At 36.4% G+C, this 16,903-nt stretch overlaps 1 protein-coding gene across 1 annotated transcript; it reads left to right on the forward strand.

Moving 5' to 3' along the window:
* Nucleotides 1-1,971: 1,971 nt before the first annotated feature.
* On the forward strand, nt 1,972-14,347 carry LOC140138951 (retinol dehydrogenase 16-like). The gene is made up of 4 exons (XM_072160731.1): nt 1,972-2,287; nt 8,040-8,298; nt 9,966-10,129; nt 13,841-14,347. Exons 1-4 carry the CDS (start codon nt 1,972-1,974, stop codon nt 14,062-14,064), a joined length of 963 nt encoding a protein of 320 aa, XP_072016832.1. The 3' UTR covers nt 14,065-14,347.
* The last annotated feature ends 2,556 nt before the right edge of the window (nt 14,348-16,903 follow it).

A 16,903-nucleotide genomic window follows, 5' to 3' on the forward strand; every position in this document is an offset into this window, starting at 1 on the left:
TACCCACAAGATGGCGGCGTTGACGTCACAATGACTACCTCTATTTCAGTCCTGGCTTTCTCAACAAGTAAGTTTGTTTGTTTGTTTGTTTGTTTGTTTGTTTGTTTGTTTGTTCAAGTTGGTCCGTGAGGGACACATGATGCTAATCCATGGGAAAACCATGGACGGTTCCAAGCTCATACAATAAAAATGCGTAAGCCTGGATTGCTAGTGTATGCTAATAATATGCATGCTGGCCCAGATAGCTTTGATAAACAAAGCAAGAAATGGAAGAAAAAAGCAAGGGAAAGGTGAAAGGAGAGAAGGCCACTCCCAAACACAATTGTACAATTTTACTCTTAGCCCTTACTTCGTGCGAAAGGAAATTGGAATTCCAATCTCAAGCCCCGATGCAAAGGCTGTGTGGCGCTGACTCTGTCAGATTGGAGATAGTAGAATTTGGTATACGTGCTATATAATTCGTACCTGCATTCGTTCTTGGTCACTAAAAACGTTACCAATTTATTCTAAATCCAAGATGACCACCATTTCCAAGACGGCCGGCCGGAAAAGATAAGCTAAGATAAATATTAATGTTATAAAGGATCAGATGGCCATACAAGCACCAACATTTGCAGTAACCTTCCCTTTGAATCACTTTGCAGGGGAAAAAATCAAAGATGGGCGCAAAAAAATGCGACGCAAATTGTCAAGATGGTCGTCATTCCAGGAAAGTTTAACCTGGTCATTCATGGGTTCATACCACCAAATCCGCATGTGAAGGGTTTACTCCCAATAAGTGAACCACAGTGTGCAAATTCTGATGCTTGTATCACTTTGGGCTCAATTAATTCTTTAACCTGCAGTACTAAGGTATTTGCCAAATGATTATATCATAATCTATTGAATTTTGGACCTTTACATTATTTATTATTGACAGTTATTACCGAGCACTAAGGTTACTATCACTTAATTTTACATGTACGTTCTACGCTCACTGTATGTCGCGTCTAAGCAAGACCCTGCACTATATATCAGTATCGTGAAAAAATACATCTTTATATTAGAAGGTAAGTAGAAGTTGCAGTTTTTAGCTTTGAATAGTTTGGTACACAATGTGAGAACCTAATGTAATTATAGGTTAATAACTGCGCATCAGTTAATTGGAAGGCTTTGTGAAAAATTTAAATATTTTTCTTTGAACCTCGGAATATCCCTCGGGACATGTCCTCGTTCCAAAGGCAGTGTTTTTCATTTTCGGACTGGCGCACCCCTATGTATATAAGGAATATGTGTAATCGGACTAGCCAGCGTGTCGGACTAGAAGCGTGTCGGACTAGCGGCGTGTCGGACTGAGCGATGCACCCTCTGCACAGAACAACACATGCACATAAACACCATCACAGTCACCACACATGCTTTTTACCCACAACCATGTCATAACTTAACAACCTTACCCACCAAACGCGTAGGCCGAAAACCGCGCAACCGGAGAAGCGCTCTAGTTATTGCACTCTCTTTATATCCTCATCATTTTCAGATATTGTGTTCGGCCGTGACTTACGACAAGCTATGAATAAATACAATAATTATCAAGTCATTGATATTCTTCAGTCGTCAGCTGTGTGCAATATAGAACAAATGCTGTGCAAACAAGGATTATTATATGACTGATAATAATTGTGTCACTATTTTTTATTAGTTTCCACAAATTCAAGGTCATTTCGTTTGGCGTTAATAGTGACAGCATCAACGCGTTGGTTAAGACGCAGAAACACGTAACCATTTGCTGTATGATTCCATGTAATGTGCATACGTGTAAGCAATATGTACGAGCGAAAAATCACGACACACAATCCTATAGCTAATGGACATGCGTCTTTTGTCAAAGGTCCTGGATGAAAGCCATCGATATTCTCTTCATCTGTTGCATATTTTGTTCTTGATATGGTGTTTTCATTATAATTTTCTTTAGAAACGCTACTTACAGCAATGTGGCTTTTAGGGCTTAGCGTTCTTATCATTGTGGTGTTTCTACTGATGTGGACTCTAGACAAGATAAAACTCAATCCTCAAAACCGCTATATTCTCATTACCGGATGCGATAGTGGGTTTGGCAATGTTCTAGCCAGAAATCTTGACAAGAAAGGATGTCATGTTTTCGCCACTTGTCTGACGTCAGCAGGAGCAGAATCCTTGACGAAAGTGTCTTCGGCTCGTCTGCATGCTATGATAATGGATGTCAGCAATAGTGAGAGTATACAAGTAGCATTTGAGGTGGTAGACAAAGTGCTCATTGACAAACCTGGTGAGTTTGGTTAAGAGTATATAGAGAATAAGGCTGTAATTTCGTATCCATTGGTTTGAATGTTTAAAATAAAAGAATCCCCTTAATGGGACATTGGTTCTTTCTTGAAATTTAAATTTCATGAAATCTTATAACATTTAGGGAACAACCCAAAAGTTCGATGAAGCCCTATAAACGAAAGTCCTTTCGTTAGAAGGCTAACCCCCTTCCCCCTCCCCTCTAACGTAAGTGACAAATATCGGAAATTCCAACCCGTATTCATATAGGATACAGGGGTCGTCGCTATGGTGCATGGGGTTGTGGAGGGGATGTGACAATGCTAGGATATTGATCAGGTATATATGGAAGAAATTTTAAAATATTTTTCTTCATTATCTTTTTTGGCATGGAAAAAAATAGGACTTGCTGGATTTTCAAATAAAAAAGAATGTAGTATCGCACAAAACGTTTTCGACATCATTCGCCAAAGGTTAGAAAAGGTTGCCAAAAAATGTTAAATGTCTGGTTATATAAAGGGTATCTAAAGGGTAAAAAACGTTTTCATAATTTATTTTAAAACATTTTTGATAACCTCCTGCAAATATTCTAACATAAAACGTTTTCGACATCATTCGCCAAAGGTTAGAAAAGGTTGCCAGAAAATGTTAAATGTCTGGTTATATAAAGGGTATCTAAAGGGTAAAAAACGTTTTCATAATTTATTTAAAAACATTTTTGATAACCTCCTGCAAATATTCTAACATAATGTTCTTTAAAAAATATTTTACAATAACATTTTGAAGGCATTTTAGAAATAGTTTTGTAGTGTGTTGACATACATAACGTTTTAAAACGTTTTCATGACCTTTATATAACCAGGGGGATGAGACTGCTCGAGTCAGGTTAAATGTCGGGACCTCACAATTTGAAAAGAGATGATATTCCACTACGGCCATTTGCGGAAGTAAAAAGCCACGCCTTGTGATATATAGCAAGATGAATAATATCCAGTATCCTGTATATTATGCCTCATCAGTTACTTGGTATAACTGATTTACTATAGAATAGTTCTTATACCATAAAATATATTTAAACTATTTTATCATATTGATTAAATGTGACCAATATATAATGCCTGGAAATAAACTGACCTATGTCAATTCAGTTCGTAGAGATGATATACCACTTGTCTGAATCGTGACCTTTTTCAATCGAAATTCCCAGATATCGAAGTTCCCTGATATAACCCGTCATTTTAATGTTATTAAAACGTTTTTACCAAAACCAAAACCCCAAAATATAACATTTTTTTTTGTTTGCTGGGACAGCTGCTTTAAAAATGAACTTACATGACGTTGTAGGTTGCGAGTACTGCACTCCATTGATTTGAAATCATTTTGAAGAAACCACTGTAAAATGTCAATATCGTACTTCGGAAAATTCTCAAATTTGAAAATGATATAAAAATCCTTAAAAAAAGATCAACTTTGACCGATGTTTTAACTACTTTTTACAAACGTAATCGGACTTTCTGACCCCCTCCCCACTAACGAAAGGACTTTCGTTTATAGGGCTTCATCGAACTTGTGGGTTGTTCCCTTACCGACTAGTGCAGCGGAACTCATGTTGTATTTGGATGTGACATTCTTGTCTACAATGTACTTCCCCAACTCCCCGTAAGCCGGGAAATGTGGGGAGATGATGGGGTATTTACATTCCCCCAGTCGGTATTGTTATGTTGCAGATTATTCCGAAAAAGTTTCAAGGTATTTTAGGTTAGGATTAGGGTTAGACTGGATAGCCAGCCTGTAGTCACAGACGTATCTTAAAGTAGTGTGAAAAAAAATTTTGAAACAAAACCCCTTACCCCACTGCATGAGCACAAAAAAGGTCTCCCTCGCTTGCCTCGCTATGGATTCATATCACTTCTTCCATCAATACAACACTCATCTTGACATCTGAATACCTCACAGGCTGTTGGGTTTAATGTTTCATTAGCAAAAAGCACACAGAGCATGTAACCTGATGGGTACCAATCCTGTTGATACATTAAGTTTTAAAATTGCATATCGCATACAAAACATCGGAATATGACTTGACACCAAAATTAATGTTAAACAATATTATTAAGATACACCAGAATCAATTCTTAAATACTTGAGAACGTCCTTGCAACTTTATTGGTTCTTACCCGTGTGATGACACGATATCACACACTTAAGCAACAACGGGACTAGTCGATTCTAAGCCGTTGGTAATTAGTTCCTTGTAAAATGTAGGATTTAATTTGATTACAATTTGTAATACATATACTTATATTATGATATTTTATTTGAATTTCACACCGTAATGGTATAAAGAAAACTAATTCTTAAACACTTGAGTACATTCTTGCAATCTTATTGGCTCTTACCAGTGTGGTATTGTCAAGAAGTTGTTTTCCCTGTTTTAAAAGTTTTATGTTAAATAGGGACAGTACATCTGGTTTTGCTTAAAAAATGTTTCAATTTGTTTTATAGGTTTTTCATCTCAAATTTAGTGTAGGAATAACTCCACCTTGAGAGTGAATTCCCTGCACAAGTTTGGTCAAAAATTTTAGCTCGACCAACGTCGAGAAAACAAAAAGAAATGTGTTTAAAAAAATAAACACGTGTGAAATTTTGAGATAAAAATGGCGTCCAAGGCCATTCGCTACATACAGAGTTGATGGCTTGGTGAGTGTCGTAAACCTTAATATCTGTTCCACTGACTGACTGACCCTCCATTTATCCATGTTTAAAAATATTATCTGGGATGTGTGAGGAATTATATTGGCGTTCTATTACGGGACACAAATAGCAAATGGGGGAAAATTTTTGCTGTTTTGCGAGAAATTCAGACACCTTTGCCTCAAATTTTAAAAAGTCCACAGCGTTGTGATATGCTGTGCGGCTTCTTCATTCGGTGATACCGAAAATTGATTTGCGCATATTATGATAATTTGAATTTATTGATGTCATATTTTCGTTAAGCTTAAGAATTGCACTTTTTGTAATTTACCTCAAATTTTAAAAAGTCCATTGCGTTTTGAATGCTGCGGCTTCTTTATTCGGAATTCCGAAAATTAATTTGTGTATATTTGGATATTCAGAATTGATTGATGTCATATATCTGGTAAGATTAAGATTTGCACTTTTGTATTTGCAGTATCCGCGGATGCACATACAAATTATTTTGTGGTCATTTCGGTGTGAAGGGGCACTTTTGTTGAAAAATTTAGTTGCGCAATTCAATTTGAATAATCAACAAGGTCATGATGTCTTCGTTCATGAATGTTGGTGTCTGGTTTTCTCGAGAAACAAATTAACCTCGGGTGCTGAAAATTTTAGCACATGAGTGTGTGGCCGTCGCAAATCTGGGAAGACGAGAAAAAAATGGTTTTGTAAGCTTTAACTTTGTTTAAATTGAAAATTGATTGATGAATAATTTTCATTAATCAACTTTCATACAAATTTTGAAAGGGAATTGGTCGATTCGATTGATCGGTCGGGTTGATTATTTATTGGGAAGGTATTTTCCGATCACTTGATGGGATTGATTATTGGAAAACGATTGATCAATAGTTTTCATTAATTAACTTCATCGTACTTCCCTGATATGTAAATGACGGATAACAGCAAAAATAGCTCCCCTATCTGTCCATAACTTTGGTCAGTGCAGCGAGCCAGGGGATTTCAAGTGAGTGATTATTGATTGGCAAGTGCCATATTTGGGCATAAGTGCAGTCCATAATTCAATGTGGCGGATAGACTAGACTTCATCGATTGATTTGGCTGGAGTAATTTCATGTTAACCATTTTTAAGTACTGCAAAGGTCGAATCATGTTTGCTGTGCAGCATAAGTGCACTATAGAGTAATGACTTTTTTTTGAACAAGTTCATTAGGAATGTTGATATCAACTGTGAATTTTGTTCATTTTGAACAATTCCAAGTACAAACGAAGTTGATTTACTTACGTTTTTAGTGACGTTTCACCACTACAATAGTGGCTTCATCACATCTGACTGCTTGCTTTTATAGGCAACAGGATGCACCGTGGAGGGCGTGATGAGTTGGTCAAAGATGTTGTTGAGTGAGTAGGCCCCCTCGTCCTTGTTTAGAGTGTCTTGTCCTTTTCGGCGGATCCAGATGGCTTCTTTCAGCCACCTGGTGGTCTTGTCGGCTTCACGATCAATAACTTTCGAGTCCAATTGATGGAGTGATTTGTAGAGGCCACATGATCAGTGATGGCGGATTTGTTTAAAAACACGGATTTTCCACAGCCATGAAGCCACATCGTACCATCCGCAATATGCTCGTCCATCCGAAGGATAAACTTCTCCCTCAACAGAAAGCGGAAGCCATTTATGAGATCCCCTGCGGTGACTGCCCCAGTTCCTACATTGGTGAAACTGGTCGCCCATTCGGTATCTGACTTAAAGAGCACCAGAAAGAGGTGGAGAAATTTGAATCAAAGCCATTGACTCGGCAAATCCGCCATCACTGATCATGTGGCCTCTACAAATCACTCCATCTACTCACTCAACAACATCTTTGACCAACTCATCACGCCCTCCACGGTGCATCCTGTTGCCTATAAAAGCAAGCAGTCAGAGGTGATGAGTTGCCAGTCTGAAGAAGCCAAACGTCACTAAAAACGTGAGTAAATCAACTTCGTTTTTACTTGGAATTGTTCAAAATGAACACTGAAATTCACAGAGTAATGATTATTTTCTTGGTGTTAAAAACAAACTCCTTATGCCACTAATAAACTACGTTTACGATTGAATGATATTTATTATCACACGAGGAAATAAGAACAAACGAATATGCCGCTTCACGTGCTGTAGGTCAGGTCAGTTTACAAAGGTTTTTAAAGGGTGTCTCCGGTAATCACAACATTATGCCTTATATGTAAGAAAAATATTATCAAGCACGTATCACGTGGTTTTATTTAAAACAAACTCATAGTGACCATACAAACGAATAAAAACATCCGTCTCTCAACACGCGATATTCAAAATTCCCGGGCAACGAAATTGTCGAGTGCAATGACGTCCCAGTAATACAATGACGGCTGACGACAATTGAGCACAAATAACCATTACGTCATTGCACTTAGACAATTTCGGCGCGGGAATTTTGAATATCGCGTGTTGAGAGCCGACTGTTTTTATTAATGTTTATGCTCAATATGAGTTTGTTTTAAATAAAACAATGTGATTCTTGCTTGATAATTATTTTTCTAACATATAGGCCTAAGTCATAATGTTATGATTGCCGGAGACTCCCTTTAATCGCTAAATTACTGGCTTGATATCGTATCAAATTCAAGTGATACACTACCGTCGTATTATTGACACCAATTACTAATTTCGACATTACTATTGCGAAAGGTCATTCCATTATCAAATTAGTAGTAGACTTTCTGTAAAAAACAAATCACTGGTGCTTGATGGGAAATACTATTACGCTACCACCGGATTGCTCTCAGGTCTTAAAGCGGACGGGCTTTCAAGCTTGCTACTCGCATTGAACAGACATAGTTCGCAAAATCAACGGCGTCGTTATTTGCCAGTCTTAATTAACATAATCAAGGGATCGAATATGAATTATTCATAACCGACTTATCGATAACTGGCCTCATTTTCTAGCTAGCAAACCAGCGGGATTTATCATTCGGTATGCGTGCTTCATAGAACAACCGTGAATTTAGTGTCACCCCTTGCTTGTTCTTTCTCTGTTTCTGTTCAGGTCTATGGGGTCTAGTTAACAATGCCGGTATTTTAGGAAACGGCGGCTACTACGAATGGTCAACAAGAGACGAATTCCGCAGAGTATTAGAAGTCAATCTGCTTGGGCCTATTGAGGTCACCAATGTCTTCTCACCTCTACTGAGAAAGGCCAAAGGTCGTATCGTGAATATGTCTAGCGGTATTACATTAGCTCCAACGCCCTCTGGCGGATATGAAATGTCCAAGTGCGGTCTGGAAGCATTCTCTGACTGCCTTAGGTACGACCAGTGTTTTTGCATTTTGTTGATTTGAAAAATTTAAAAACCTGTGAATAAAGTAATCGTTTTCCTACCCTTCCAAAGTTCGTTCTTCTCAAAATCTTTTTGTTTGGGCCAAAAATAATCACATTTTTCAAAAATGGCCATGTGTTTTGAACTCGCCACCCTTAGCGTTACATCACAAATATTATGAATTTTTACTCCAATCAAGTTTCAAATTAGAATATCTCCACAACTATCAACCCTAAACTAGCAAAAGTATACATTTTTGGAAAGCTGAAGGCAAAAGCAATTTAAATATACACATTTCAACTCATTGTACAGGGTGACCTTGAAGTTATACAGGGTGGAATAAAGAAATCCAAATAAAAATGGGTCACTTAATGGATTGCTTATTACTAACTTGCAGTTATAAACTGAAAGTAAACAACATTGATTTGGTTAGAGGTTAGGGGAGCCTACTGACTTTGGAAGAAAAAATCACAGCTGTTTGGTAATCTCGGAATACAGGGTGTCCCAAAATATGTTCAAATTGTTTTACAATTCAACATATTTTGAACTGAAGCATTTTACCCCTAACCCATACACACAAAAAAGTAAGTCCATATTTAGATTCCACATCAAATTTCCTCTCAGAAAATGTAAACGTTGACTGTGATAGGATAAGTAATTAAAAATTTAGGGCAACTTTTAGATTTTGAAGACATCCGCATTGCTTACTACAGTGTTTAATATGAAAACAGGTAGTTTTGCACATAAAAGTTTGCATTTCATAGACTAAACCAATCATAAAGAGTTCAAAATGATTAAAAACGATTAGCAGGATAAATAATCTTTCAAAAGAGCTCTTAACCATGTCTGTAGCCCATATGGATGCAAAGATATGATCAGTTGATTCAACGCGCACACACAAAATCTTTATTTCCCATAGACTTTGCACATACCGCCACCGCCTCATCCGCCACCGCCTCATCCCCCACCTCGGTCATTCTGAACTCAAACAACTCTAACTCCACTATCTTAGCTGATAAACAATTCTCCTTTGGAGGTCTGTTAGGGCACACATTTAGCTACAACACACTTCAATACCTTTTGTTTAAGCAGAGATATAACAATTTCAACGAATCTTGATTTGGAAAAGCCTAACAAAACCACCATTTTTGGGTGGCGAGTTCAAAACGCGTGGGCAAATGGTGCTTTCAGAAAATCAACATCTTATACATGTAATGTACAAAGACATTCTCGATATCAATGTTTTGATTGATTTACTAGTGTTTTTGTTTTCTTTAAAGAAAAGAAAAGAAGGAAGAAAACAAGAAAAAAAGAGGAAGAGTACGTTGTGAGTCATATAGCATGTGCCCGTGCCTGAATTTGGTAACCCGGAAGTCAGGTCATCCACTGGAAATACAATATGTATTAATCTGTTTAAAATATAATTATAGTGCTCCGAAAATAACCAATAAAAGTATAAAAATGTTGCACCAAATGGCTCCATTGGGGGCTTTCACTTGTTCTACTTCTAAAGGGGGCACATCCTCAGACAAGCGCCTGCATCCCGCCGAAATTTTTGGTATATAGTTTAGCCCCCCGGGGTTTCAGTTTCTGGACACGCCCCTGAATATGCATTGATGCTTGTATTACATTTTGTTGTTTATGTCATCTTTCAGACGGCAAATGCGTCATTCGTCCGTCTCTGTTCACATCGTACAACCAGCGTTCTTTGCAACGAACATAAATAATGCGAACAACATTTGTGATAAAATTGAAATGAATTGGAACAGAATGACTCGGAGTCAACAGGATTTTTATGGCAGAAAGTGCATAGAAGAATGTATGTATCATTATTATACTTTTAATTTTTTTATAGAAACTTGTCAAATTTGACAAGAGAAACCATTCAGATGGGGAGAGAAGGGCAATAGTAGATGTCACTTTCTGGCTACATCCCGTGCAACATTTTTGGACAAAGGTGCCAGTCGGGTTAGAATTAACTATAACAGTCCAATCTTTCTGATTAACCCGTCTGGCATTTCTGAAAAGTGACGTGAACTGAAAAATGTGTTTTTAAGACTTTTTTCCAATTGTTACCCAAAAATGTCAAATCTAAAAGCAGCCATATTAAACTTTAAAAAGAAAATTGACTGCAACCTTAATTTTTGTTCTGAGTAACAAAGGGCATATGAATATTTTATATCTGTGAACAAAAATATTCCATCATACCATATTGAGGTGAAATTTGGGTTAAACTATGCTTTTTTCATGATTTTTATCTTTTTTTACCAAAAATGGCCATTTTTACGCTATATTTTTGGAGCGAAAATTTATTTATTTGACAAGAAATGGATATCAATGTATTGAGCTGGATCTTTGAATTCAAAAAGTTCAGTGACTTATTTCTGTGACCCATTTGACTTATGCTTTCCAGAAAACCATTGGCCATTTCAGCATGAAATTCATAGCTTTTTGGATTTTCCACTTTTATACATGTAAATACATAGGCCGCAATAACAAGTCCTATGATTTAAGGGGGTACTACACCCATTGATTTTTTTTTTTTTGTGCATTTTTTGCATTTTGTGAGGAAATTACAAAAAAAAATTGGACAAAGTGGTATGCAAAATGAAGGGGCAAATCTTCTCGTTTTATTGGTGGCATCGGTATCAACGAAGCCAAAAGATGGTACATCACTGATGATTTAAATTCACTTCATTTTGGAAAGCTTACTATCAACGTATTTCGTTAAAATTTTGGATATGTGTTGCTAACACATTAGGGAAATAAAGATGATATATAAAATGGGAATAAGTGGTTCCTGATTTCTTTTATGACTTCATGAACTTGGTGCTCCACAACTATCAAAAAGGAACTGGTTAAAATGCTTCTATTTTCAATGTTGAGCTATATTTTGTATTTTTAACTTGCGACATTATTTCACAGAAACTTAATTAAGCCATAGGTAACAGGTTACCACAACCATACTACAGCAATTTCTTGTCACCTATACCACCATATTGGGTAGTTTTCCGTAAGCTTAACTTTTGTGATTTTGGTAACTATTTTATATTTATTTGTGAAATCCATCTCAACTAGACATTCTAAATTGTACTCACCATTTACATCCCAAGGTATATTAGTATATCCACCTTGCACTTCTCGATTTATATCCAGTTAAAGACAGAATATCAAAATTATGCCTCATTATGATATCACAGACTCTCACATGTGTATTCAAAATTGATGCTTAAATTTGACCTGAACCAATTGACCTATAACCTGACATACGGTGACCTAATAGCCTTTTCTTCTCCTAACAACACATTATAGTATTAAATTGACTAATGACTATGCATCCATTGTGTAAGTGTTTATTTAATTTATTCAGTGTTATATTTTGCATGCACCACTAGATTTATAGTATAACAAAGGATTTAATGTATTCTATTCATGTACCCTACTTGAACATGTTGAATAGAATAAATTATGGTTTGTAATGAAACACACATCTGAGTTACTAGGATACAGTAAACAAAAAATATATAGGGCTAAAATGACTAACTAAAATGGTTTAAAAGCACTTTGTATGTAGATATATTTTATAAGTTCAGGATATGAGGTGATGAACATATTTATGTACTTCATAAATTTGCAAGAAAAAAAAGAAGAGGGGTACTGATGAAAATCCGGGTATAATTCCCCCCTAAGATTTAGAAAGGCCACAGGGATTTTGAAGTTTTCGTCCAACATTTTTGGACAGAGCTTCTTATGGTGTTAAAATGTATCTACACACTCTGATCTTTTCATTTTACCCGGCTGGTATTTCTGAAAAGTGACTTGGGCTGAGATATTTGATTTGAAAAATGCAGTTTTTGTGATTATTTTTACCTTTTTTACCAAAAATGTCAATTAATAAAACAGCTATAACTTTGAAAGTAAATAAAGTATGTACTTCATATTTGCTGTGTAGAATACATGTCACATGTATATTCAATACTCATATTTCATCTTTATAGTTTGACCATACATTATTTCGGTGATTTTGCTTAATTTTGACTAAAAATTTTACGTGGTAAAGCATGGAAAAAATGAAACTTTAATTGAAAGGGCATTCCGTGATCCATAGCTTCATACCCCCATTTTTCTCAAAAAAGTTGAGATATTTATACCACTGGAAACCTCCGGCTACGTTATGTTTATGCACAAAATATTTCTTGCAGGTTAATTCGTTTCGCAAAAATATCGTGAAATTTGAATTTCGTTCTGGTATACCAGAACGAAATTATAAAACATTGTCTATGGAGCAGTGTAATTCACATAATCATGCATAACTCACAAACGCAAAATCGGAATCAACTAAAATGTTGGGAATAATCTTTTTTCGTGGATATCTAGTGAAAATGCCATAAAAAGTGGTTGCTAGGATCAAGAAATACTCCTTTAAGATATAAAGACAATTTTTTTTTGTTATCAAATATTGAATACATATTTGACACGTAGGCCTATTCTCCACAGCAAATATGAAGTTCATACCATATTTACTTTCAGAGTAATATTTTTGGTTTTAAAAATGGAAAACAATCACAAAAACTGCATTTTCAACCCAAATATCTCAGTTTACGTCAATTTTCAGAACAAACAGCCGGGTTAATCAGAAAGATGAGACTCTTTTGATTAATTTTAACCCAGCTGGCACCTTTGTCAACAAATACAGCACGAAAACCGTAACTAGAGCAGATAGACCGATGTGGCCTCTCTACTACAAGGATAAAAGCAGACGATGGTGGACTACATTATTCACTGTGGCAACAGCCAATATCGTAAACAAAACAGACAATATGACGGCAACACTGCCTGGACATTGGACGCCCCGTGCTGAGTTGTGTTTTTAGCTCTATTGGCCCCGTTACAGAAAAAAAATGCACAAAATATATTTCTCAGTGAATGTATAAATTTTCACACAAAAATAAATATTTTTGGATTCAAAATAAATGTGAAGAAAAAAAAAATTATAGCCGGGAGTGAGCGGGACTCGATCTCGGGACCCTATGCACCGCAGGCGAGACCCGTTACCATTAGACCAAGCGAACCGTGATACACAATGGCGGAAATTTTAGGTATATATCATAAACATACCGTGCGTTATTCATACAAAACATTCAAAAAACAGTACTTACAATGAGGTTCACTGGCGAACCTCAACGGATTTAGACTGATAAAATAGTGCTTAATAACATACGTACAGTTTTGGAATAATTTGAGACATTTTTGTGTTTACGTGTAAAACCAATGACAACGTCAAAATTCAGCCAATCTTTGCCGGCCCCCCCTGGATAAAAGTGCGTGCCCCTCCCACTATTTTTTAATGTAAAAATATTCCTGAAATCGTGTACCCGAAATTCACCTGTCCCCTTTATTAATTGGTCCCTAACCAACCATAAAACAGCTACTGCATGATCAAAAGATTAAATTATATCATGGTTTAAATTCTCTTCAAAGATAATTTTATCCAAATTATTATTCATTTTATATATGTTTTTCCATCCAGTGAAACACGTTATTAAGGAATCAGAGAAAGGTGCCGATCCGAGACTCCACCTCGTAACAGATGCTATAGAGCATGCGTTGTTAGCATGGTCTCCATGGTCACGGTATCCGGTAGGAATACTCGTCAAAATCGTCGCACGACTGATACACGTTTTACCAGCATTTGCAGCGGATCCTCTGACACAGACCATACTTTATTTGCCAAAACCTCAACGATGCAGATAGACTTGCTTCAAGTCCTTTGGCGTCCATAGTTAGAGAATGTAAAATTCATGGAAGCTTTGCCACATCTTCTAAAAATTTCTGTTTTAAAAGTTATTCTTTCGAAATAATTATTTACCATCATAACTTTGTACAAATTTATTTGACATTTGAATTGTTGAGGCCAGATAGTTGACTTTCTTATCTTACTTTACTCCAGGCATACTGTGCACTGTAGGGGTAGTATTTGAGCAAAATGCCCACCACGCCCACCCCACAAGGCACACTTCCTCCCTAGCTCATGTTGCCAGCGCCACACAAAAAATCTGACCTGACTAAAAAGTTTAGAGAGTCCAGTATAATGATAGGCCTACTTCTACCACTGATTATACATGGGTCCTGTGAAGAGCATGAATAGAGAAAAAGTAAGGAGGAAGCCTTGATCAAGGCTAGGATGCAGATAAATATAACCTTATTTTTAATATATGCCATATCCCTGCAATATCCGCTGGAAACACACCCACCATGTAATTTATGGTTCTGGTTGACACTTAATTAATGTGCACATCCAACATGGCCGTTAATACAGGCTGCAGAATTGTGCAGAGTTTACCAAAATATAAATTATGCCTCTGATATTTTGATTATAATGTAGAAATCATTCCTATCACACAAAAATTTGATTCCGTCCGCAACTTAGCGTCTTGAGGGCCCTATGGAACTGGAAGTCAATGACTTCAGCCCTGTCAGGTTTTCAGCTTTTACGTTTTATCATTGTGATCTCACACCACCAAATCAGAGTCCCATAGAGATATGTGCTAAATTTGCCTTAAGAAAACGTCATTTTTTCTTCACAGGCGCGACTCAGTTTTAAGCGACAGCTGTGATGGTTGAAATCAGCCCTTGCCTGATCCCTCATTATTTTTTACGACTGGCCCTCGAAGTCTACGATGTCTGGGAATTGGCTATTTTACAGGCAAAACCATGCCAGTGTTTCTGTAAAGAAAAGGCTGCTTAAAATCATTAAAAGTTATTTGATCTCGCCCATCTGTGGTACACTTGCAGGCAATAATATTACTAATCATGACCAATCCAAATTTGGGTAAAATTATGCAAATTTCTGCTCATTTTAATGCTTAAATTGAGATGGGTTTTTCTAAGAAGTGAAATTAAGGGCGCACAACGATATAATTCTATTTGGTGGTGTGAAATCTTGTGATCCTGATCTAGAAGTTGATGACTGACATAGTATTGATTACGTATTTAAATTTAATTAGTATTAATAATACCAATGCATTGTTGATTTTTGCGTAAATATGTAGAGGTTTAGGTTAGGGTTTGTTTAAATAAGAGGTCAATTTAAGGTTAGGGTTAATCATAACTCGTTTGTTTGTTATCATGAATTTATTTTTACAGCAATTTTAATCAACGTCTTGAATAATCCAATAAAACTATACAATATTGGTCAAAATTGTAAATGAACGGCTTTGGAATACAGAGAAATGCTGCTTCTGCAAAACCATGCAATATGCACTGTAGATGGTCTTGCACTCTACCTACGATCTAAGCTATTTACTATCAGCTACCTTCGAATATGTTTATAAGTGCGTATTTGTAAATACGCACGTGACCCATGGGCACGACATACCAAGACCAGCAAGCGTGCATGACCAAATCATGATGTCATTGAAAAGCATAAGAACCCTTAAGATAAATGTCATCCAATTTAAGTATTAATTGAATAGCGAATTATTAAATATGGGGGATTCCGAATTTGTAATAATATTATGTTACCACAAACAACATTTTGAAAGTATCTTTTGCCGACGAAAAAATGTTTGTCGAGGGAAACGTTTATAATATAATCGTAAAATTGAACAACATAGACAATTTTGCTGCACACAGTCTCGTGTTGTTTACCGCCTTTGTATTCAAATGTAGAGGAAGACCACCGCTATGTAAAAGGTCACTTCGAGGTGTGAGACTTTCTGTCTACACAAGCTGTTATGGCAGCGCGGAGATGGTCCCGGCGTATTGATAAGTTTATAAATATAGTCGAAGCATATTGATTATGTATTAAACTCCTGTCTTGCTTGACACCTGTAACTCCTGTCTTATTCTAATGAATCCAGTAATTTAAAGCAACGTTCAGTTATGCGTGTACTTAGTGCCTATCACCACATATGACTCATTAAACAAAAACAGTTCAATTCGATAATAAATAATAGATTTTGAGTTCCGAATTTTGACGCCCTTTTAAGCACATATAAATTGATATTAATGCGCGATAAGGCCCGCCGATTACGAACTGATCAAACTATAGTTTCTATAAACCGCCCATCTGCTTTTTGGTGAAGCAAGAAAGAAGGTGAAGCGAAAAATTATTTTCTTTTCTCGGTTTTGTGTGTATGTGATTTTGGAATGATTACTCAATCGCATCAGGTGGGCACAACGTCATCATCGCTATATCATCGTGTCAAAAATTGCAGTGATAGTACGGCGAATCCTCTCGTTTTTCAATAGCTACGCATGGCGATTTTGTTCGAGATAGGCCGAGCGACTCAGGCTAAGCATAGTACGACTATCAAATGAGATACCATCAAGTTCTAGTCTACACATTATTACGATTTGCGCATGCTCTAGTAGCCCATATGATGTTGCTATTACAAGGAAATTCGATTTGTTTTGAGGCAAAACCAAGGTTTTGTTTTAAATGCACTAACTTGAAATTAAATACACTAATTAGCGGCCATCACTGTCTGCTCTGGATACATCTTTACTGCATTTTTGGTGTAACGATTTTTTAAATCGAAAGTTAAAATTGTGATATATTTAATTTTGAGAATTACAATTATATAAAGGA

This window comes from Amphiura filiformis, chromosome 18 (assembly GCF_039555335.1).
Source record: "Amphiura filiformis chromosome 18, Afil_fr2py, whole genome shotgun sequence".
In the NCBI taxonomy this organism is placed as follows: Eukaryota; Metazoa; Echinodermata; class Ophiuroidea; order Amphilepidida; family Amphiuridae; genus Amphiura; species Amphiura filiformis.